The following is a 23529-nucleotide window of genomic DNA, read 5'->3' on the forward strand; positions in this document are numbered from 1 at the left end:
CTTTTATAATAATATAGTTATAGATAGATGATTGAAATATCCTTAAAACTTATTTACATAATCTAAAAGTAACTTTATATATATAAAAAAAGAAGTCAACTGATGAAAATTTAATAAAAAGCTAGTAAGAGTTATTTCTTCAAATTACTATGCAAAATATTTGACTAATTAAAAATAAAAATAATTTAAAATAGTTTCATCCATATGCCAATCCACCCTAAAATTAGAAAAAGAAAGAAGTTAATAGTCAAAAATAAACCTAAACTATCATATTTTTACGAGTTTCAGACCTCAACTGTTCCTTGTTCCATTTACCTATACACTATTGTATTAAAACATACATCGATGCTGAGTTGACCTCCATACACCTACCTATTGATGTGTTTTAATACAAAGTTAGTGATAGCTTAAGCAGATAAATGAAACAATGGATGGTTGAGGTATAAAAATCCGAAAAAAAAAGCCTTATTAACTAATCCTTATATTTTTCCTTGTTTCAGCAATCTCATCCATATTTGCTTTGCAGCAATGGGTCGTTCTCTTGTCTCACATTTCAGTATTCTCACCTGTTCCACTCCTCGTTTCACGTATATTTCATCTTCCCCTCTCTCACTCTAAATCTCTCTTAATTTTCCTTTTTTATCCATTCATTATCTTCTGTTTATTTATATTTAGCAGGTCTTGCGGATACTTGAGAAAAACAAGGCTAATTCGTAAACATGATGGGTTACAAGTTGGTAGAGATTTTCGGTGTCTTTGCAGTAATGTAGCTGTATCTCAACCTGAGACTTCTTCTTCAAGCACTGTAAAGTAATGCACCTCTAATTTAGAATTTATTTTTATATTTGCTTGATAGTTACTATAATGAAACTGAGAAATCAGAAATTTCATTGCTTTCTTCAAGCATTTCAATTTGACAGTTTGTTAATTGATGGGCTTGTTGTATAAACTCTTAATTATTTTATGTATCTGAATTATACTCGATTGTCGGTGAATCTTAGTAGCTCAGTTGGTTGGCTACTTGAAATTTCACCTTGTTGGCAGTGGCGGACCTAGGATTTTGAGTTCGGGGGTGCTGGATCCAGGAATTTTGAGTTTGGGGTGCTCTATTAACTATTTATATCTGTTTCCTTTATATTTTCTATACAGCTATACACTCCGTAACTGAATTTAATGGGTGCCGGAGCACCCAAAAATTCTACATGGGTCCGCCACTGCTTGTTGGTGAGGGTTCGATTCCCCCCCCCCCCCCCCCCAATTGAAAAAAACATGGCTAATTTGACAACATGATGGATTACGAGCTGGTTGAGATTTTCGATGTCTTTGCAGTAATGTAGCTGTATCTGAACCTGTTAATTCAGAGACTTCTTCAAGCACTGTAAAGTAATGCAGCTCTAATTTTGTTGCTGTAATTGTTTTATACATCCGAATTAAGGAATTATGCTTGATTGTGGAGTTCATTTCTCAAAGGGTCACTCAACTAATAGTTATTATATCAGAAAGTCACTTTCATTGTTAAAAAAGATTGGAATCAAGAAGAAGGGTGACTTTTTGAGTTAATAACGATTAGTTGAGTGACCAATCCCTGGATTGTGATTTTCTTGCCAGTTTGTGTAGTTGAGAAAGATACAAATCTTTATTGGACAAAAAACCTGAAATTTCATTGTTTTCTTCAAGCATTTCAATTTGACAACTTATTAATTAATGGGCTTGTTGATTATATGTACTATTGGATTTACTTGCCAGTTTGTGTAATGCAACTGAGAAAGATAAAAGTTTTATTGGACAAAAAACCAGAAATAGCTTTGCATTCTTCAAGCGTTTCGATTTGACAGGTTGTTGGTTTTCAGGGTTGTTGATTGATTCTTACTAACTCTTGATTGATGTATGAATGGTCAAATTAGCTGTGTTTTGATTGTTTATTTTGCACTGCCGAAATTGTCTATCCAGCTTGAGGAACTTGAATGCTTAGAAAATTCAATTTTAAGGTTGATGTGTTACTTACTTGGTGATTTTGAGTTGATTTGTGCCTGTCGTTGTTTCAAAACAAGTACACTTATAACAATTGATTTTCCCTCTCCGCTTATATTCACAGCAATCCTGGAATGATCTTTGGCTTTTTTAACCAGAGAGTATATTAATCCACAACAATCAGTGATTGGTTCCAAATCTTAATGGTTATGCTGTTCTACAATGTTGAACACTTGTTTCTTACAAGCATACTAATTACACTATTGTGCAACTTTACTATATATTTGTATGATTTATGTCTTAATTCTTAACTTTTAGTCCTGTTGCACTCTACTCATACTATGTGGTTCCATATATCAGTACTTCATAAAGTAGAAGCTTTTGTTATGCTTGTTTTTAAACCAATTTAGACCTAGTTTAAGTGTTTAACATCGTGGAAATGAAAAATACTAAGAATGAACGGCTTCATCAAGAAGTTATGAACTTGTTGGGCATGCCTTAAGATATGGAGAAATATGATCCTTGTGGTTTATGGTACCATGAGACATCATGTAAACCTTGCATGAGTGATTTTCAAAAAAGACATTCATGTGATTGGCTGGTCATTTGAAAGTTTAGATCACCATGATAGTTTGTGATTTTCATAATTAAAACGTTGTGCTTTTGTTCTTTTCTTTTTCTCTAAACAGGAAGAGAATAGTCTCCGGTGTTCAGCCTACAGGGTCAATACATCTGGGGAATTATCTTGGTGCCATAAAGAACTGGATACGCTTGCAGGTTGGCTTCTTTGTCATTTTTCTTATACTTTCCCCGGGGAAAGAGTCTATGTAAAAGAAGTTTTAACCTGGTTACAACATGGTTCTAGCAACATTCTTTATTTTGTTTCTGTCTTTTTATTTATAGTTGCTGAATATCCTACCCATGTTTTGTTTTGCAATCTAAAGCGAAGGTGCAAGTGTTTCCTACTAATATAGCATGTTGAACGGTGCTTGGGTTTTCCACTTTTAACTTAGTTACAACATACTCGAGTATCGTATGATTTTGTGGTAATTACATTATTGGTTCCTTTTTTCAGATTGCTTTGTCATGCTTTATATAGTATTTTGCCATGGCTTCTTAGCTTCCATTATTTCTTTTTCCGGTTGCTTTTCTTTGAGCCGAGGGTCTATCGGAAACAACCTCTCTACCTCCCAAAGTAGGGGTAAGGTCTGCGTACACTCTACCCTCCTCAGATCCCACTTGTGGGATTACACTGGGTATGTTGTTGTAGCTTTACTCGAGAACTTTTGTGTTAAAAGAATTTGTGGATTTTTCTCGGTGTAGTCAAATTACACCATATTGGAAATTTGTATAGCATCAATATAAGATATCCAAATTTCTATGACTAGTTTGAATGTTTGATTATCATTTTTGCACTGTGATCTGTTTCACAAAGGAGGCCAGTATCAGCCTGGAAAACTCTGTAATGAACTTTGTCGAATCCACACTTCTTAGTTATCATTCATCAACATCTTTTCACTGGATGTTACTGTGGTATTGCCATCAAGGTCTAACGGGCAATGCTTAGGGCTTCCAACTGACATGCTTTCATGTTTATCAACTCGTTATGAATCAAATATCTACTGATCTCTTTGGTTTTCTCTGCATTTTGTGTGAATGTCAATGCCTCAGTCGGTTATTGAATGGAACAGTGAACTCCAGTTGTTGACACAGTTTGATGAGAAGACAGTGGATGTTTTTTAATTTTTTATAAGGTTAGTATTTTATTAACAAATGGGGAAGTCCCATATACAAGCCGTATACCAAAAGAAGAGAATCTACGCCAAAATATGATTCTTAACAAAAGAGGTCCAATCCTCTATACAAATAGGGACCTCATAAGTACACCAAAAGGAAACTAGAGATAACACTGGATGTGATAACACACACATGCTATGACTTTATAACACTGGATGTGATAACACACACATGCTATGACTTCCTGTTTTTGATTGGGATTGTCTTTCTAATTATTCGGATACTCAGTTGATTGGCATATTTTTAAGAAATCTTGGAAGTCCCTTAATGCTAGTATTCAGTTGATTGGAAATTACAGCTGCTGGAACATATAAGATGTGTTAAGAGATTTTCACTGATGAGTTTGCTCTTTTCAGGATACATATGAGACATTCTTCTTCATTGTGGACCTTCATGCGGTATCGTTCAAATTTGCCAATCTATTCCTTAGTCATATGTTGTTTCTTTGCAATTTTCTTGTGCTGTTTTACATTTTATGGAAGATATATATGAACTTGCATTATCAAGAAATAGTTGTATGACTCATTATAAATTTAATCAATAACTCTACTCACTTTCTAAATATTGTTGTGATTATCTGTGTAATTTGCTAAGCCAATATTTAGGTCCTAGGAAGTTTCTAAAATAAAGTGCATAGATCTTTCATCATTGTCCAGACACTTGCAATTGGAAGTTAGTTCATCTAGGATTTTGACTGGCAATCTCGATTCTCAGACTTTATTAACTCAAATCCTAGTAGAGACTTCTCTTTTCCCTTTTTCTTGTAATGGTTGTGTCCGGGCCAACATGCGGGCTTCTCGACTATTCCACCAAGTACCTGCTACTTTCTAGTTCCCACCAACACATGTTCCGTGATTTCCCTTTTCCTCCTTTATATGGACTTCAAGTGCCAATGAAAAAACAAGTATTTACTTGTTCCTATGTTCATCATGACAGACTGATATCAACTAACCATAAGGTTGATGGGCTTTTAAAACTAATTGAGCCTCAATTTGGTGCATTAGTAATACAACATGTGGAGTAATGATACTCATTCTTTTTAGATGTTTCTTTGCAAGAGGATTTGTGGTGGAATCTCTTAAGCAAACTTTTAAAATAACAATTTGATGCACAAAGAGAGAAATCACCAGCTCAAGGAACGATTAATTTATTGGAATCGATAAAATTAGGAGTTCATAAAGAAATTAAGTCTATATATCAAGTCAAATTATTGGGGGCATGGACGAGCCTCGACTAGGCCGCATTGATGAAAAAAAGAAAAACTTCCCGTTCGCATCATTAACCGGTATGGGATTCAAAATCAGGTTCAAGACTTGAGTCAAATCGACCTTTCCTCTCATCTCAGGGTGAGGTGGTGATAGATACAAACTATGTACAAGAACAATAGCAAGAAGACCAAGAGGGAATTGTAAACAAACAGCAAGAAGCAATCACTAAGGCCAGTTTTGGAGGAAACTTTTTTTTTTTTAAAAAAAATAAGTAATGATATTTTGTAAATGGTAAAAACATCACTAAGACAAGCGTTCAAAATTCCAAAGTGTGCGAAGCTCTGATCATATCTAACATGGAGTCTACATTATTTACAAAGGCCATTTGTATAGTTTTCTCCGCGCTTCTAATAGTACAGACAACACGGTGCCATGCTGGTACCCATTCAATCTTTTGTTTTGCTTTATGTTTGAGGCTTATTCCATCCGTGAAAATTCTCAAAATTAGAGTTTCTTTTCTTTTAAAGTTTCTATGCTTAAAGAATTTCTCTTCCTTGGTGAAAGTAATATTGCTTCAGATGTTTCCAGATAACTTTGCCATATGACGCACAACAGTTGTTAAGGGCAACAAGGGATACAGCTGCTATTTATTTAGCATGTGGTGTGGATCCTTCTAAGGTCTGCCTTGTATCTTCTCTAACATATATAGACACTTTAGCCCATCCCTTGCATTGTGATTACTGCTACTTTGGTTCCAGGCTTCAGTCTTTGTGCAGTCTCATGTTCGTGCTCATGTAGAGTTGATGTGGCTTTTGAGTTCTGCAACACCTATTGGTTGGCTCAATAGAATGATTCAATTTAAAGAGAAGTCACGGAAGGCGGTGCGTTATTGCTGTATGCTGCCCTGTCTCCACTGCGTGTTGAACTTTCAATATCCTAATTTCTGCTTTTCAGGATTGGCAGTAATACAGATTTAACTCATTAAATCTTTTGAAGGAATTCCTTTTTCAACCTTATTATCTTGTAAACTGTGATTTGATGCTGCATGTGAAATGTGGATACTCAACATAAGGATGTATTCAACCAATGGATGTTTTTGGATAAAATAATAGTAGGTAGATTTGATATCAAGAACCTGGGAGAATAAGTGGCAAAAGATAATTAGTTGATTTTTCTTTGACTATCTTTACAAGTGACATCGATGCCATGGGGCTCCACATAAATGATTCATGTGAACTTGCTACGTACATTTATCTGAAGACTTACATGTTTGCTCAACATGAGTTTGCTGCTTGCCTCTTGAACTTACAACCTTTAATGCCTGACACACTTAATTTAATTACCTGATCCTCCTTTCTGTCGTATAGACCAGCTTCCTCTATTTATGCAGTTAGTAGTCAAGATCAGATGTGATATTTCTTTACTATTTAAGATAAACAACATTAATCAAAGATCATTTTGATGGTAACATCTCTTGTGAAAACAGCCAATAATTTGATTAGAAGATCTAAACTTTGTTGATAGACCAAATTTTCTGTAAGTTCCATGACCCAGTACACATACCAACTACAGTATGAATGCTTGAAAGACATTATTAACAAGCATTCTTTTGAAGATATTATTAACAAGCATGCTTTTAATTGGTATGCCTTTGGACCTCCTATAAAGGGGCAGCCCAGTGCACTAAGCATCCCGCGTTAGTAGGGTCCGGGGAAGGGCCGCACCCCAAGGGGGGTGATGTAGACAACCTACCTGCTTTCAGGTTCTTACTTTTCTCATTTCAGACATCAAGATTTCTTAGAATTGTTGAAATAGCTGGTGCATATAATTACTGTCTGAAATTGGAACCAAAATATGGAAGGAAACTTTACGCCCAACGATATAAAATCCAGAATGTTGGTTGCTGGTTTTATCCCCATCTATTACAGAACCGTCATAACTCCTTGGTCTCACACTTAAAACCTCTTTCTTGTACCTGATGGTTTTTTTCAGTGTCTTTACCAGTTGTTTTTAATATTAATTTCTCCTCCACGCAGGGGGATGAAAATGTGGCTGTTGCCCTTCTAACATATCCTGTGCTAATGGCTGCTGATATCCTTCTGTACCAGGTGGTTTCCATCTCCATACTTCACTAACCCTAGTTGATATTCCTCAGATTTATTTTTTATGAACTATAAGCTTGACTTGTTGCATTCAGTATTTTCATTACCATTATATCTTGGGGTATCCTTGGTGTAGTTTGCTGAAATGCCACTGCAGTCCCCAGCACAATTTTCCCGAATCTAATCTTGAAAAAGTGTTTGAATATGTGTGGATCTGATGTATGATGTATCCTTCTGCAGTCTGATTTTGTCCCTGTCGGAGAGGATCAGAAGCAACATCTGGAGTTGACACGAGAGCTGGCTGAGCGTGTTAACTATTTATATGGAGGAAGAAAGTGGAAGAAACTGGGAGGGTAAGTCATAAGGCAGTCATGTTTTGCTATAAATACATATATCTGGAGACCCGCTATTTTGTTGTTTGACTTTTTCCTGTCCCTCCTTTTCTTGGTTGAGTAGGAAATAGTTGACTCTACTTCAACTTGTCAAAAGAAATTCACTTTGTTATTCTCTGTCACAGGAGAGGTGGTGCAGTCTTCAAGGTGCAATCTCAATTGATGCCTGGTTGATACCCTTCACTTCTACACCTAATATTTGTATAGGTTAAAACGCTTATCGGTATGCTTTGTCAATGTAGGTTCCTGAACCCCTTATTCCACCCACTGGGGCTCGAATCATGTCCCTTACTGATGGTCTTTCCAAGGTCTGAAATATCTTAAATTCAAACAGCTTTTATTTCTTTCCTTTTTTTTTTTTTTGGATCAGTCTTTTCTTTTCTTCTTAAATTCAAACAGCTTTTCTTCTATTTTTCTGCTGCACGGACTCTTTTGTAGAAGCTTCAAAGATGCTGGCATGCACAGAAGACTAAAATTGTGGATATCTTTAATGAAGCAAAAACATACTTTTTATATTCTTTTGTCTGCTTAATGCTTAAAATTCAATTTTAATTGCTAACTATTGTGAGGAATCTAAAGATGCTCAGTACTCTACTTGAACCTTCAGCAATAGCAGGTCATTGTGGATCTAAACCTCAGTAACTAAACTGTGTGATGCTTTGATTTCACTAAAATGCAGATGAGAAAATTATTTTCATACACAGACAAATATACATTGAGTTTCACGCACTTCACTTTATAGTATCCCGCTACTGGTGAATTCTGATGAGAAGGTATCCAGAGACACTAAGTTACCATTCTAGTACAATTGAGTGTATTTGATCTGATTCTACTTGACCTGCAGCAGTAACTATAACTACGCCTCAATCCGAAACTATTTGGGTTTTGGCACGTAAATCCTCTGCACCCATCCTGCTCCATTTGACGTACAGCCAAGAATGTTCTTGGGCTAATCCTACTACGAAAGAAGTGGTAGCATTTCCCAAGAGAACATGATAGAATGCTTTTGTTAGAAAGTTCTGCTTGTCAACTTGATAACACTTTCTCTGGAACCTCGCTAGTCCACTACGTACAAATGGGAGAGAAAGAATTTGGATCCACGTACAACACCATTTTTACATCCTAACTTCACTCTTATAATAGTTCTATGGCATTTCAAAGACTCAAATAGATAAGGCATTCTGTGAGATAAAAAGCTTACATGAGCACATAGGCAATGTGAAAGTATGGTGTGAAATAGTATCTCGCTTCTCTTGGAAACTGGATACTAATTCGTCCACTTCTAAGAAAAATGCTCTTCATCTTACAATAGTTGCTGCCTAAAGCCTTTGTCATATTTGTCTCAGCTTCATTAATAAATTTGTGCATCTTTCCTATATATTTTTCTAATGGAGTTCGTTGGACAGATGTCGAAGTCAGCACCATCTGATCAGTCGAGGATCAATTTGCTCGATTCAAAAGATGTAAGTAAAATTAATTTTTTTGGGTCAATTTTTTTTGGTTTTCACAGAATTCTTTATGTATATCACCATCAAATGTGGGTTTATGCATTTGAACATGATAATAAAAATTTGGATAGCATGATTATATTCTGAATGTGTTATTGTAAGAAGGAAAGAGAAAAAGACTTATTCACAACTTCTCATCTTTGGAAATCTGCAATTCCATCTCGAAGTTCATCATAAATACTTTTGAATTATCTTTTCCTCTCTTTGTTTATATTTGGGTTATTCCACATATCCATGTCCATTTATTGGTTTTTGATTATAATCTGAAAGTTACAATTAGTAAAAGAATGTCAAGTGCATTTCACAAAAAAGCTAACTCAACCGAAAAAGTTAGCGGTTGGAATTGAGTTAAGTCCAAGTTTCATTTACTAAACATGGTATTAAAACCAGATTAATAAGTATTCTTGGTTTAACCAATGTCACGCCCGGGTTTTACGTTGCTTGTGCTCCAAATATCTAGCCTTTGGCCTGCGGAGGCGTTAAGAGGCTCACAGTGGTTGGGTCTTACTCAATGTAAAAGCTAGATGTGGGAGTTAACTCTATGGTTCATTTTTCTTAACATGGTATTAAAGTCAGACTCATAATTATTCTCGATTTAACCAATGTCACGCACGGGTGTCATGTTGCCTGTGCTCCATATGTCCAACCTTTGGCCTGGGGAGGCGTTTGAGGCCCACATTGGTTGGAAATATGGGTTGTAGTGGCTTTATTAATAGTTAAGCAATTGGACTAAGAGTTGACATGCATATGTTACCATATTGGAATAATTTGTCTTTAGTTGAATGTCCAACTTTTCCTAAATTAACATCTATTTCCTAAAAAAGGAAAGTCTAACCATATTTTATTCACGGTAAAAGGTTAAACACCACTTTCTTTCATCTCAAGTTCTCAACACTCCGTATGTTCATTTTGACCTTAAGAAGCCAAAATAATAATAATAATAATATCTTTTTTTGAGAAAAATATCTCATGTCCATTCTTTTATATTAAACAATTACTGTTTAAATTCTAATTCAATACTTGTGTCATGTCAAAGTAAGTGTTTTATTGGAGTTCTAGGGGTTAAGTTGAATGCATTTTTTAATAAATCTTTAGTGGCGATGACCTTATGATATCAAAATGAAGCTTGGTTGGGGTAATTATTGTATGTTGAACAATAGACCTGTTTCCTGCTTAATGTGGGACTTGTTTTTCTTTTCGTAGGTAATAGCAAATAAGATAAAACGGTGCAAGACTGATGCATTTCCCGGGTAAGAATCCAATCACTTCTGGTGTGGGGGCTTGTATAATTTTATTTATCTCCTCTATTGAGACTTTAATGTCTTACTTTTACTTTTGCAAAGTAAAAGCTGCTCTAAAGGCTAGACCTTGACAAAGCCCGTGAAATGCGTTCTAAAGCATAAGAAATTTTCTCAGTGACTTTACTTTCTTGTGCTGAGGTATAATTTCTTCTGCTGTTTTATTTGCCAATACACAGCTTGGAGTTTGACAGTGCAGAAAGACCTGAATGTAACAATCTTCTTTCCATTTATCAGCTAGTTACAGGCAAGCCCAAGCAGGTGAGTGACCTCATATTCAATGTTAATAATTTGTGTACATTATCCTTTTCTTTTCACCAATATTATTCAACCTCAAGGGCTGGCCAAAACCATCTAAAGAGACAACAATTTATTCTCTCAACCAATGTACGACATCCTAACACCCTCACACACACCCAAGGTTGGACATTTGGAGCATGGTGCTATAACATGGGCCCCAACAATGGGTAAACCAATAATAGGCCTGGCGTTGCACCATGTTAAAAAATGGACATGGGCCTAACACCTCAAAAGTTGGCTTTTGGGGTGCCCAAGACCATTTCCTCAACCAATGCTGACATGCTAACAGAGTTCTCCACTATTTAAATCATCGATAGCTTGAGGGAAAGATTAAGCTGTGTATTTCCAAATCCTTCTTTTCTTCTCATTCTACATGATATCAGAGTAAACTCTCTGTCCCTTCTCTGAATAATCAAGCTGGGTATTCTGAAAAATTTTCTTCCTCATCCTACCCAAACAACTTCAATTATTTTTCTTCCACTACTATCAATTTAATATGCAAGTCAGAGAAACTTCTCACATTAAAGGTCTGCCGAAATGTGTCGTATAAAATAGGTAAATTTCTTTCTTTTTTCTTTCGGGTTGTTGAGTCTGAGGGGTGCAAAATTGGTTCCTTTATAATTACATTGTCCAACCACTGGAGAAGTTAAATCTCAATGATTTGATGTCGCAGGAGGTTGCAGACGAATGCAGAGATATGAATTGGGGAACATTCAAAGTCGTGCTTACAGATGCTTTAGTTGATCATCTACACCCTATCCAGGTTTGTTCTTTCCCATGTGATGCCTTCCTGAGAGCTTTGAGTTAGTTGGATGGTTGTGCTTGTATAGTTGATTTGTCCACGATGTATCTGTTTTTAATTTTCTTGGTCAATTGCTTTGCATTTAGTTGGAAAATTTGCAAAAGTTCGTCCGCATGCTCATATCGGAGAATCACGAGTGTTTGACCTAGTAGCCTAATTCTTAGTGTAGTCAATGCCATAGAGCTAGAACCTTGGGAAGAAATATGGGTTTGGGAGTGCCAATAAAGTGCATGTAGTACTATTTTCTCTTTATATACCTCCTTTTTCGATCTTTTCCACCATATCTATTGACAATTTATAATAAAAGGGCTACATAAACCGTCCTTGAGGTTTTAATTTGTGACGCTTACTCTCTCTTGGTTTCAAATATTATAGTTACATTTCTTATAATAATAGCTTTGTGGGCATCCATATATTTGCATCTATTATAATTGAATTTGGTGCTATCCTTTTAATGACAATAAACTTTCTTGCAAGTATTTTGCATCTAGGTATCAACTTGTGTCATATTTACTCTATTGTGTTCCAACTCTTCATTTTCCTCTCAAACATCTTTTTTAGTTCAATTCACTTCTCTTTTAAATATATATAGGGGTTATAGTTTCTTCCATAGCTTTTCTTTTAACTTCTGTAAAATTGTTTGTGTTCGATTTTCTAGCAGACCACATTTCTGTTTGAAATTGACTTAGTTCAAGCTTGGAGAATGAGATTTTCCGTCTCTGATAGTCTGATTCGCATAAGACAATTGGAAGTCAAAGATGAATTCGTCTTGATTACATACCTAGTGTCTGTCCAACGTTTCTTCCTTTAAAGACAGTTTTGCATAATTTCTTTCGGTTTGCACTTTGCAGGTACGCTATGAGGAAATTGTGTCCGACTCAAGTTACTTGGATGAAGTTTTGGCAGAGGGAGCCAGAAAAGCATCAGACATAGCGGACGTTACTGTAAATAATGTTTACCAGGCAATGGGATTCTTGAGGAGATGAGCATAACCAATGCTGCATGAACCAAGATGCAGAGAGGTCAATGTGATATTTTAAGGCAGGCAAGCATAGCTATACGTTAAATTTGATTTCTTTAATTATACATTAGTGCATTTTTTGTAGACCTTAATGGAGAAGTTTGCTGATGTTGCCATTTGTGTTTCGTCACATTGTTTAACTAATTTGAGTACTCCCCACTTTTCTACTCATTGTATTAATTAGCGTTTTGAAGTTCAATTTTGCGCTGGAAGTTGCTTTTAGCCTTGTACACTTACTATTAGCTCAAGCTATATGGAGAAATTATTTTTCCAAAATGTTCGAAATCTGTCAATAACAGTGTGCAGAACTAAAAAAAAAAAAAATTCGATACATTGGATAATACTAAAAACAAAAATTAAAACCGTTCATAAGCTACATTCCTTAAGTCAACAAGTAGAAAAAACTCCCTATCTTTAATTACAGCTTCCCAAACTAGCAGTTCTTCTTCATGTTTATGACCTTCATTTGCCAAAAAATTAGCACAATTGTTTGCCTTTCTCCATGTGTGTACAATACTCGCGTTGGTGATCTCTAGCAAGTATCTGCAATCTTCATAATAACTCCAAGTTGGGTGAAATTGTATGTCTTCCTCTTTTATAAGCTTGACAACAAGAAGGAAGTCTGATTCCACTTCTAAATCAATATAACCACGTTCATTTGCTAATTGTAGGCCTTGTTTCATGCTCCAAAGCTCCGTAGCAGAACTAATGCAACAAATAGAAAGTGTGCAAACTATGCTGCTTTTCTTTGTGCTTTTAATTTAGAGTATGCAGATGACTCTACTTGTTGTCATGTTAGTGAACAAGTAAGCTCCTAACATTTTGACTAGATCATCTACGTTACAAGCTGAAACAAAAAGAAACTGATTATTAAAATGGAAGTTAGAAGTTTTGGTTATTAATGGGGTTAACAACATTCTCATTTAACAGGGAGTTAATCTCATCTAATTAATAGTTAGTTAATCCAAAAAAACAAGTGATCGGCTGTCTTGGTGTTGCTCCTTCTGGGATCGACTTATATTTGATAACGACCGTCGTACCCTTGGCAAATCAGCTTGCATCCTCAAGAATGACACTTTTTGGATGATCAAGGACTCCAGTAATAAAATCAAATTAAGCCAGATAGCAAACTATGCACAGCACTTAATGGAACCCAAAATAAAATTTAATGTTAGAAAGCAGTATGGATTGCTGTCTTTCAGTATAATTAAGAGAAAAGGAGAGAGCCTAAAAATTGGACAATTTCTCAAGAACAAAACCTTGTAGTTAACACAATCATTTACATTACAAATCAAGATGAAGGTACAAAGAATAACAAACCCAATATCTTTTACATTAGAACTTAAGATGAAGGTGCAAACAATCACGGAACGGACCCAATATCCTTGAAGTAGTCATGCTCAAGGGCGCTCCGGGCAGTGATTCTCTTGCTGGGGTCTAGGCAAAGCATTTTCTGGAACACCAATAAGCCAGGACATGAGTAATGGGGGGGGGGGGGGGGGGGGGGGCATATATCAGCATGACAGATTGAAGTCTAAAATATTCTATCTGATCTTCAAACGCTAATCATCGTCCACGTGAAGACTACTCATAATCCAAATGAAAAGAGAAGTGCCAAAGTGATTAACCCAATTTAAACATGAAATTTTTTAATACCCATAGAAATAAACTGCACCGTAATGACCCACCTCCCAATAAATGACCTCCAAATATAAAGGAGAATTGAGAAGGAAACGAAAAGAGACACACAAAGAAAGGGAAACAAAGGAGCATAGACTGAAATAAGAATTATGGATGCAGATTATGAAACCATTAAAAAGGAAAAAGCGTAACACGAGCACAGTCACTGGAACACCCTTTTCCTTTAAGAAATTTAATTGTCAGTTTCTTGCTGATGTTGCAATTTCACAGGAAGATATTCCAAAAACAGTTGTAGATGCTTTTTATGTCTTCCACTAGGATATCTTTCTCATTAGAAATCAACTAGAAGCTGGAGCTTCATTCAAAACATGATTAATTTCATGCTCATAAGATGCATATACAATTTATAACTTAGAATGTGAACTTACACCAATGAGATCAAGGCCTGCTGCATCAAGATTTGGGACTACAGGTGCAAAGTCCTACAAGTTTAAAGGGCTCCAATTAAATAATTCATAGGATGTTATCTTCATAGTATAGCAGGAGTCAAAAAGTTAAAGAAAAAAAACATAGAGACACGTAAATTACCTTAGGTGGCCATTTTGGGAAAGCAGATTTATAATCAGGCAGAGAAGTCACTCCAGGCCATGTATCCTCATTTGGAGTACCCACAACTCTTCATAAACAGAAAAAGTAAAGAATAATAACATCTTTGGAAATATTCAATAAACACGATGCAGAAGGAAACAAAAAGCTGACAGTCCTTGATTCAAGAAACCTTACTCTAGTTTTCTCTTTATAGAGTTCGATGAAATTAATAGTTATAAAACCTGTTAACAGTGACATTTTGGTCATAAACGTCATCAAGCCAATATATGATTCTTAAACCCCCTAGAGGGAAAAGTAAATAAATAAATTACTAATATGCATATCAGCATAAGCAAATGAACATCACAGGCCATCCAAAATGATGGTTACGGATCCCGAACCATGAGGCTTACCCATGCCCTTCTATTCTGTTCACTCAGCCCCATACATTCTGTCTGCTCTTGGGTTTCTAATTATTTTGATCTGTGATGCATAACGTAGGCCAGTAGAATGTTCCATGCCTATTTCTTTCTAAGAAGGGTCAGTTACAAGGACGAAAAGGGGATCTGTAGTCTGTAGATTCCTAAGGAGGACACTTCCACTATCAAAGTATATTTGGATTTGCTCTTTTCAGAAGAAACATTGTTTTGATGAAAGAATTAGTGATGTATATTGTTTTATCAGTAAGAATTATTATGTATATTAAAACCTGAAAATCTTGAAAAGTTCGTCAATCTCGGAGTCACCCGGAAACAGAGGCCTCTGGTTCACCATCTCAGCAAATATGCAGCCAACTGACCAAACATCAACAGGAGTAGAGTAGTGGCGTGATCCTAGCAGTATTTCTGGTGCCCTGTACCATAAGGTCACCACCTGAAACAAAAAGTCAACTATTGAAGGCCCAATGAAACAACAGCTAGATAACATATCCTCGCTCAAATTGATGATGGGTATGTTAGCTTAGCAAATACAGAAGATACAAGAGTCTATTTTAACTGATTGTGACAGACCCTTGATCAAACTCTTTCTCTTTATAAGCCAACAGACAACTTAAAGCCATAAAGGGTAAAGAAAATCTTTGAAGAGAAAAAAGTTGTTCGCATAGGCAAGATGTATCAGATCTTGAAAAAGGGCGTTAGATGTAAGAAAAGTTTATGCTTTGCTCAAAACTAGTTTCTCATCAGTCCTAGGGAACATTAAACAATGGTAAAAACTTAAGAGAAGGCACAATGGAAGTTTCAGAGAGCTAAACACTGCGTGCTACCTCATGAGTGAAAGTTCTGACAGGAATACCGAATGCTCTCGCCAATCCAAAGTCTGCAAGCTTTAGAGCATTTGTACGTCTATCTATCAGCAAGTTCTGAGGCTTCAGATCTCGGTGAAGAACTCTATGAGAATGACAATAAGCAATACCACGGAGAATTTGATACAAAAACACCTGCACAATTGGAGAGATTACTTAATTAATGACCATGAACAAGAAGCCTGTGAACTTGGTAATAATCATGAGATAGTGATACTTCTCACATAACCAAATAATCTTAAATTAAGTATTTGTGTCAGTGTGCCTCTCCCTCCCTCTTCCACCATGAAGTAAAAGAGTTACCCAATTCATCAAGCAGATTACACATAATGACAAACAGACCTCCTGAGGATCATCCACTTCTTACTCACTTTTACAAGACACGGATCCTTAGAGAATTCTGGACATGAATCCATATGCTTCTTCAAATCCAAGTCGAGATATTCAAACACTAGATATAATCGCTTCTCACTGTGAACTACATCTAGCAACCTGTAACCAGACAAGAAGAAAACTGTCTCACAAAATTCAAAAATAGCTTTCTGATATTATAAAAGAGAATTTCTATATTGGCATCCAACATACAGATCGTGTTTGGATCTGCTCTCTGGTCTTCAATTCCTTTTGATTGAATCAACCCAAGAAAACAGCACTCCTAAAACTCAATAACCCCATAATGGGGCAAATTCTATCTAGCTATCATCACTAAATGAACCTTTGCACCAAGTTTCTTCACCTTCCAAACGTAATTAGATAGAGGACCAAATGAATTGTGATTTCAAATGTGAAATAGGCCAGCTCATACAAACAAAAAATGGGAAGTCAGAAGATGTCTTGTCTCCTAGCCACTATGAGCTTGAATATTTCTGAAGTGTTCTATACTCTGACTAAGGAATCATTATTAGAGCCCGTTTGGATTGGCTTATAAGTTAGCTTATAAGCTGTTTTCAGCTTTTTTGAGTGTTTGGCTGGCCAGCTTAAAGTCATTTTATGCTTAAAATAAGCTCAAAAAAATAATTGGACCCATTTGACTTAGTTTATCTAAAACAGCTTATAAGCTGAAAACAGCTTATAAGCCAAAAAAAATAAGTTGGACTACCCCAACTTATTTTTTTCAGCTTATAAGCTGCAAACAGCTTTAAGCTGTAAGCCAATCCAAACGGGCTCTTAAGCTCCTTAAATTACAAGTTGTATCAAACCATTCTACCACCAGCAGATGTTACAAATTACGGCACAACCCTAAATGCATCTATATGGAAATAAGCTTGTATGCGTAGATGCATAAGTTCTATAATACTTCAATCTAAAATGCTTAGATGCTGAACTTTCCAATTATCCAGAATCTAAGTAATACTATGAATATGGTTTAACCATCCTTAATACAAGTTGTAGCTAACTAGATCTATATCCATGACATGGAAACAGCACTTATGCAACCCAAATACACTTGAAGAAGCACCGGACATAGAGGGGTGAAGTTTTCCCCAGTAAGAACTGATACATCCGATGAGGAGCCTTCAAAGCAGTAAATATGGACAGCTAATCCTTCCCAATCCCCAGAGCAAAAGATAAAGCATCTCCCAGCTATGCACTCCATGTAGAAGAATTTAAGAAGATTAATAGTTAAAATGATTCTTACACAGAAAAACAAGGGGTAAAAGGAAGACGGTCTATGCCAAAAACAATTCAATATTTACTGCTCAAGAAACTATAATAGTGAAGGTCCTGCGTAAACTGATATAGAGGGGAAGTAGACATATGCATAAACCGCATAATCTACATTAAATTTATTGAATAACCACAAATAGACAATACGGCCTCAATCACTCTCATCACAATCATATCCATACAATAATATTTTCAGGAGTAGTGTATAAAGTCCATATTTCTACAGTATACCTCACAATGTTTCCATGCTGCATCTCTTTCAAGAGGGAGATTTCTCTAATAGCCGTGCTTGGCACACCCTCATCTTCCTGCTCCAGCCGAATTTTCTTCAGTGCAATGGTTTCATTGGTTACACGATCACGAGCTTTGTACACTACACCATACGTTCCTTCACCAATCTTTTCAACTTTTTCATACTGCAATTACCCTCAATATAACTTTCCAATATAAGCATCAGGTAAACAGAAAGCAACTAATGATACAGATGAGAACTCCTTTACCTGGTCCATCTAGGTCAAGCTGGATGGATTCCTGAAAGGAAAAGCAAGCGAAACAAAAAAGATGTTCAGATGAAAAGAAGCAGTAACCAAGAATTTTTTTCAAGGATACCTTTTTCGTCCTTTTGACTAAGACCAAGTGTACTATTTGCTCTGGAAAACGATTTTCTCGAGTGAGGGTCTTTCGGAATCAACCTCCCTACCCCACAAAGGTAGGGGTAAGGTCCGCCTACACCCCACCCTCCCCAGACCCTGCTTGTGGGAGCACACTGGATATGTTGTTGTTGTTGATTGTATTAACATTCAGTTCAAACTTGCCACTGACACAAAGCCTAGAAATTAAGTGAGAGCAAAGTAGAGGGGCAAAGCCCCCCAGCTTAGATCACTTGGCAAAGGTTGAGGGACTTGAGGCTTAGGTCACAAGTTCGAGCCCTAAGCCTAGTATTTAAGTGGAGAAGGTTAGAGGGGCGGGCCCATCATCTCCGAGTTTCAAAGGTTGCGATTGGTTTTATGGGTTGGATCCAGACGGATTTCTCGGTATAAAAAGAAAAGTAGAGGGGCAAATCCTACGCTCCGGAGTTTCAAACATGTGGGATAAATGAGTTACCAGAAAAAGAAAAGATAATTTGTCAAGCTGTACTAGAGAGAAATATCCAAATGACCATGTACACTACACTAACAAGTAACATTTTGAGTACATTACAAATTCAATGCAGAATCAAGCAAAATTTTTGAGTGGCATATTGACGGCAAACTGAATACGCCCGGATAATACTTGCAATAATACTAAAACAAAGAGTGGAAATTAACTTCCACCCGTTTCATGCTTTGGTTGCTAGTAATCCATTTCAATTCAAGCAACATAAATTTAATACAAGAACCACTTAACACACATTTTAGATCAAAATGGAGATCTCCAATTTATGTAACAGGTAATTAACTCTAATACTCCCAGCTTAACCCCGAAAATCAACAGCAAAGTGATCATCCGCAACCACAAGCAACAAACTTAGAGGAACTCTAATTCTTCAGAAAATTAACATAGAAAGGCCCCTCATCTACAATTTACAACAACAACATACCCTATGTACTCCTACAAGTGGGGTTTGGGGAGGGTGGTGTGTACGCAACCTTACTCCTACCTTGTGAACGTAGAGAGGTTGTTTCGATAGACCCTCGCCTCAAGTAAAGCATAACAAAATCAAGTATGGAAAGGAAATACAGTTGGCAAGAAGCCATGCTGAAAATAATGGAGAAGAGAACAGTAGCAACAACAAATAATACAATAACCAAAGCAAAGGAAACAACAGGTAATAATAGAATCAAAGAATAATAAACAACAATGGAAAATTAACCTCCACCTGTTTCAAACTTTGGTGGCTATTAAGCCATTTCAATTCAAGCAACATCAATTTACTACAAAAACCATCTTAATAAACATTAGAGATCAAAATAGACATCTCCAATTTGAGAAAAGGGCCAAAATGGGTTAGGGGTGTTGAGATGGTATGTCGCGTGGCATCCAACTCATCAAAGTACCACGTAGGATCGGATGTCCACCTTGGATAACTTTAACGGATGAGGGGTATATTTGGCCCCAAAGTATAACGGCAAGGGTATATTTGGCCCTTTTCCGTTCAAACTTTGGTGGCTATTAAGCCATTTCAATTCAAGCAACATAAATTTACTACAAAACCATCTTAATACACATTAGAGATCAAAATAGACATCTCCAATTTGAGAAAAGGGCCAAAATGGGTTAGATGTGTTGAGGTGGCATGCCACGTGGCGTCCAACTCATCAAATGTTAGTGCGACGTAGGATCGGATGTTCACCTCGAATAACTTTAACGCATGAGGGGTATATTTGGCCCCAAAGTATAACAAGGGGTATATTTGGCCCTTTTCTGTTCAAACTTTGGTGGCTACTAAGCCATTTCAATTCAAGCAACATAAATTTACTACAAAAACCATCGTAATACACATTAGAGATCAAAATAGACATCTCCAATTTGAGAAAAGGGCCAAAATGGGTTAGGGGTTTCGAGGTGTTATGCCACGTGGCATCCAACTAATCAAATGTTAGTGCCACGTGAGATCGGATGTCCACCTTGGATAACTTTAACGGATGAGGGGTATATTTGGCCCCAAAGTATAACGAGAGGTATATTTGGCCCTTTTCTGTTCAAACTTTGAGGGCTACTAAGCCATTTCAATTCAAGCAACATAACTTTACTACAAAACCATCTTAATATACATTAGAGATCAAAATAGACATCTCCAATTTGAGAAAAGGGCCAAAATGGGTTAGGACTGTTGAGGTGGTATGCCACGTGGCATCCAACTCATCAAATGTTAGTGCTACGTTGGATCGGATGTCCACCTTGGATAACTTTAACAGATGAGGGGTATATTTGGCCCCAAAGTATAACAACAAGGGCATATTTGGCCCTTTTCTGTCCAAACTTTGGTGGCAACTAAGCCATTTCAATTCAAGCAACATAAATTTACTACAAAAACCATCTTAATACACATTAGAGATCAAAATGGACATCTCCAATTTGAGAAGAGGGCCAAAATGGGTTAGGGGCGTTGAGGTGGTATGCCACATGACATCCAACTAATCAAATGTTAGTGCCACGTGGGATCAGAATGTCCACCTTGGATAACTTTAACGGATGAGGGGTATATTTGGCCCCAAAGTATAACGGCAAGGGTATATTTGGCCCTTTTCTGTCCAAACTTTGGTGGCAACTAAGCCATTTCAATTCAAGCAACATAAATTTACTACAAAAACCATCTTAATACACATTAGAGATCAAAATGGACATCTCCAATTTGAGAAGAGGGCCAAAATGGGTTAGGGGCGTTGAGGTGGTATGCCACGTGACATCCAACTAATCAAATGTTAGTGCCACGTGGGATCAGATGTCCACCTTGGATAACTTTAACGGATGAGGGGTATATTTGGCCCCAAAGTATAACGGCAAGGGTATATTTGGCCCCAAAGTATAACGAGGGGTATATTTGACCCTTTTCCGTTCAAACTTTGGTGGCTACTAAGCCATTTCAATTCAAGCAACATAAATTTACTACAAAACCATCTTAATACACATTATAGATCAAAATAAAGATCTCCAATTTACTTAACAGATAATTAACACACAAATACCCCCAACTTAACCCCCAAAATCAACAGCAAAGTAATCAGTCACAAGCAACAAACTTAGAGGGAACTCTAATTCTTCGGAAAATTAACATAGAAAGGCTACTTATCTACAATTTATCACATTAGCACAGTAATCAGAAGATAAAATCAATTAGAGCTATGAATCTATTGACAATTAGGAAATGTGATTAAAGAATTGTGACTCACTCTCTTGAGTACGAAATCGCCGTCGTAACTGTAGTCGTACTTGTACCACAGGGAACACTTGGACTTACAGTCAACTTTACTAGATGTGGGCCGAAATGGCTATTTTCCTCATCTTTTTATTTTTTTTAATGATAAGAAGTAAGGATAGTTTTTCGAGTTTTCGAGCTGAACTATAAGGTGTTTTGCGTTTTCTGTCTAAACTATCACTAATTATGTATCAAAACTTAGCTTAACTATCAAGTGTTTATGGTAAATATTTATCAAAACACACCTCGATTAGTATGCACTGGTACTGTAAACTCGTAAAAAAGTGATACTTAAGGTGTTTTTTATTATTGTCTCTTAGTTCTTTTTTAATTTTCCAATTAGTTCCTTTAATTATCCATGTGGAGTGTCGTTTGGCACCATTTTTAAACAAAATAAAAAAAAATAAGAGTGTATACCACGCACTATCAGATACTAGTTGAGGTGTCTCTTGATAGATAGTTCATGATAGTTTAGGTACAAAATGCAAACATCTAATGGTTCATGTAGAAAATGCACAAAAAAATGATACTTCAAGTGTTGTTTTGACCATTATATCTTCTTTTTTCTTAAATTTTCTTTGTACTTTTTTGATGGTTTGTTTTTGTTTTTCTCCTTAATTTTATTTATACTTTTTTGAATTAGACTAATGAAGGTTTGATGTGAATACCTTTGCAAGTTGAAAGTAGATATTGTTATGGGCAAATGCACCTTTAATACTAGAGATGAGTCTCAATTCTTATGATGTGGAGAAACTGTTCAAAAGATGGTTAAAAGATGTTAATATGTTTTTAAACCTTTGTTTAAAATTATTGTATATGCATTGCATATTGCATTGTATTGTGTTATTATTTTCAATACGTTCATGTTATGATTATTACTTTGTGTGTTGTATTATTAAATTCATTATTACGTAATTAATATTAAATTTATATAAGGAGTTAAGGAGATATTGCTTGTGAATCGGGACTGGTTGTGTACCAATATTTCTCAACCTTTTTATCATTCCTTCATACGCAATGCAAACGGAATACAGGGGGAAATAGAATCTCTTGTCCTCTTATAATTTGAATAGAAAAAAATGTCTTTTTCAGATCTCTTATATGTCTTTTTTCAAATCTGTATAAAAAATAAAAATCTCTTGTAAAAAGATCATAAAATAAAAAAATAAAAAATTGTAAAGGGCCAAAAATCAATTTCTTCTGAAATGCAGCTCCTGCCTCAAGGGCGATACATATAATTTATCATTTTTCTTTGATAAAATCAGTCTCTTATGATCAGCGCGAAATTATAGAAAACTAGAACATTATCTTTATTAATCATTACTATCTATCGACTAAATTCAACCAGCTTGACTAGTATAACCATCAAAAACAAATTAGCACGACTAACAAACTTTATCTTATCTCTTCTTTTGGCTTTCAATCCAGTATTCGGTATCCGCATTGAGGCCCGACTAATCCGGATTCGTGCCGGATAGTCCCACATTGTACATATCCTTAGTCCTTCTAGATGAAATAAAGAAAAAAAAAATCTTATTAGAGATTTCTCATTTTTAATGGTTCGAAAGATTGGGCTCAAAATTATTGGAAGAATTCTTAACGTCAAAAAAACGAGTTCCTGCTTTGGCTTCCCCACAAGCTTCTTCTAGTTTGTGGCTTGAAATATTTAGCAGGCAGTGAAATACACGCGCTGCCACGTGTAATTTTGCAATTTTTTTAGATCTATTTCATTTTCTTCCTTTTTATTTTCTTTTTGATTCCGAAATGTAATGGAAATATTATTTTTATATTTAGAAAAATGAAATGGACAAAGTTATTGTTTTTGTATGAACTTGAAAAAGAATTAGAGGTTTTGAGCATATTCGAAGGTTGTTGAAGTTTTAAAGTTGCGATTCAAGTGTTAAACTCATTTTAGATCCTTAGTTATTGATGAAATTCGAAGATGAAGAAAGAATTTCGAATCCACCATTATTGAACCTTGAAAAAGCTTGAAGAACAAAAAAATGAGTTTGTTAAAATTCTTTGTTGTTGG

The 23529-nt window shown here is 35.9% G+C and overlaps 2 protein-coding genes across 3 annotated transcripts; one reads left to right on the forward strand and one right to left on the reverse strand.

Annotated features, from left to right (window-relative positions):
- The first annotated feature begins 432 nt into the window (after positions 1–432).
- On the forward strand, positions 433–12566 carry LOC132604215 (tryptophan--tRNA ligase, chloroplastic/mitochondrial). 2 transcript variants are annotated; one of them, XM_060317618.1, is made up of 15 exons: positions 433–587; positions 676–810; positions 2661–2748; positions 4125–4166; positions 5565–5654; positions 5735–5857; positions 7013–7084; positions 7319–7431; positions 7596–7617; positions 7713–7778; positions 8877–8933; positions 10182–10228; positions 10456–10537; positions 11250–11339; positions 12230–12566. In XM_060317618.1, the coding sequence occupies exons 1-15, from the start codon at positions 529–531 to the stop codon at positions 12362–12364; spliced, it is 1221 nt and encodes a 406-aa protein (XP_060173601.1). In that variant the 5' UTR covers positions 433–528; the 3' UTR covers positions 12365–12566. The 2 variants fall into 2 exon arrangements, with proteins under 2 accessions (XP_060173601.1, XP_060173602.1); XM_060317619.1 differs by having other exon boundaries at positions 435–587; positions 679–810.
- Positions 12567–13622: 1056 nt separating this feature from the next.
- On the reverse strand, positions 13623–21611 carry LOC132604216 (cell division control protein 2 homolog A-like). The gene is made up of 9 exons (XM_060317620.1): positions 21472–21611; positions 18100–18130; positions 17831–18015; positions 16303–16423; positions 15893–16066; positions 15338–15501; positions 14629–14716; positions 14469–14522; positions 13623–13852 (listed from the first exon to the last, which is right to left on the reverse strand). The coding sequence occupies exons 2-9, from the start codon at positions 18106–18108 to the stop codon at positions 13763–13765; spliced, it is 885 nt and encodes a 294-aa protein (XP_060173603.1). The 5' UTR covers positions 18109–18130; positions 21472–21611; the 3' UTR covers positions 13623–13762.
- Positions 21612–23529: the final 1918 nt, after the last annotated feature.

Source organism: Lycium barbarum, chromosome 7 (assembly GCF_019175385.1).
Source record: "Lycium barbarum isolate Lr01 chromosome 7, ASM1917538v2, whole genome shotgun sequence".
NCBI lineage: Eukaryota > Viridiplantae > Streptophyta > Magnoliopsida > Solanales > Solanaceae > Lycium > Lycium barbarum.

What these genes read in the sequence shown, in the direction of transcription:
- LOC132604215 (XM_060317618.1), top strand. Translation starts at nt 529, where the DNA reads ATGGGTCGTTCTCTTGTCTCACATTTCAGTATTCTCACCTGTTCCACT. An exon ending in GTGGTGTGGATCCTTCTAAG is followed by an intron (nt 5,655 to 5,734) that starts GTCTGCCTTGTA and finishes CTTTGGTTCCAG; the next exon opens with GCTTCAGTCTTTGTGCAGTC. An exon ending in AAGACTGATGCATTTCCCGG is followed by an intron (nt 10,229 to 10,455) that starts GTAAGAATCCAA and finishes GCCAATACACAG; the next exon opens with CTTGGAGTTTGACAGTGCAG.
- LOC132604216 (XM_060317620.1), bottom strand. An exon ending in TCCCAAAATGGCCACCTAAG is followed by an intron (nt 14,523 to 14,628) that starts GTAATTTACGTG and finishes TTAAACTTGTAG; the next exon opens with GACTTTGCACCTGTAGTCCC. An exon ending in CAGGCCTTGATCTCATTGGT is followed by an intron (nt 13,853 to 14,468) that starts GTAAGTTCACAT and finishes TTGGTGTTCCAG; the next exon opens with AAAATGCTTTGCCTAGACCC.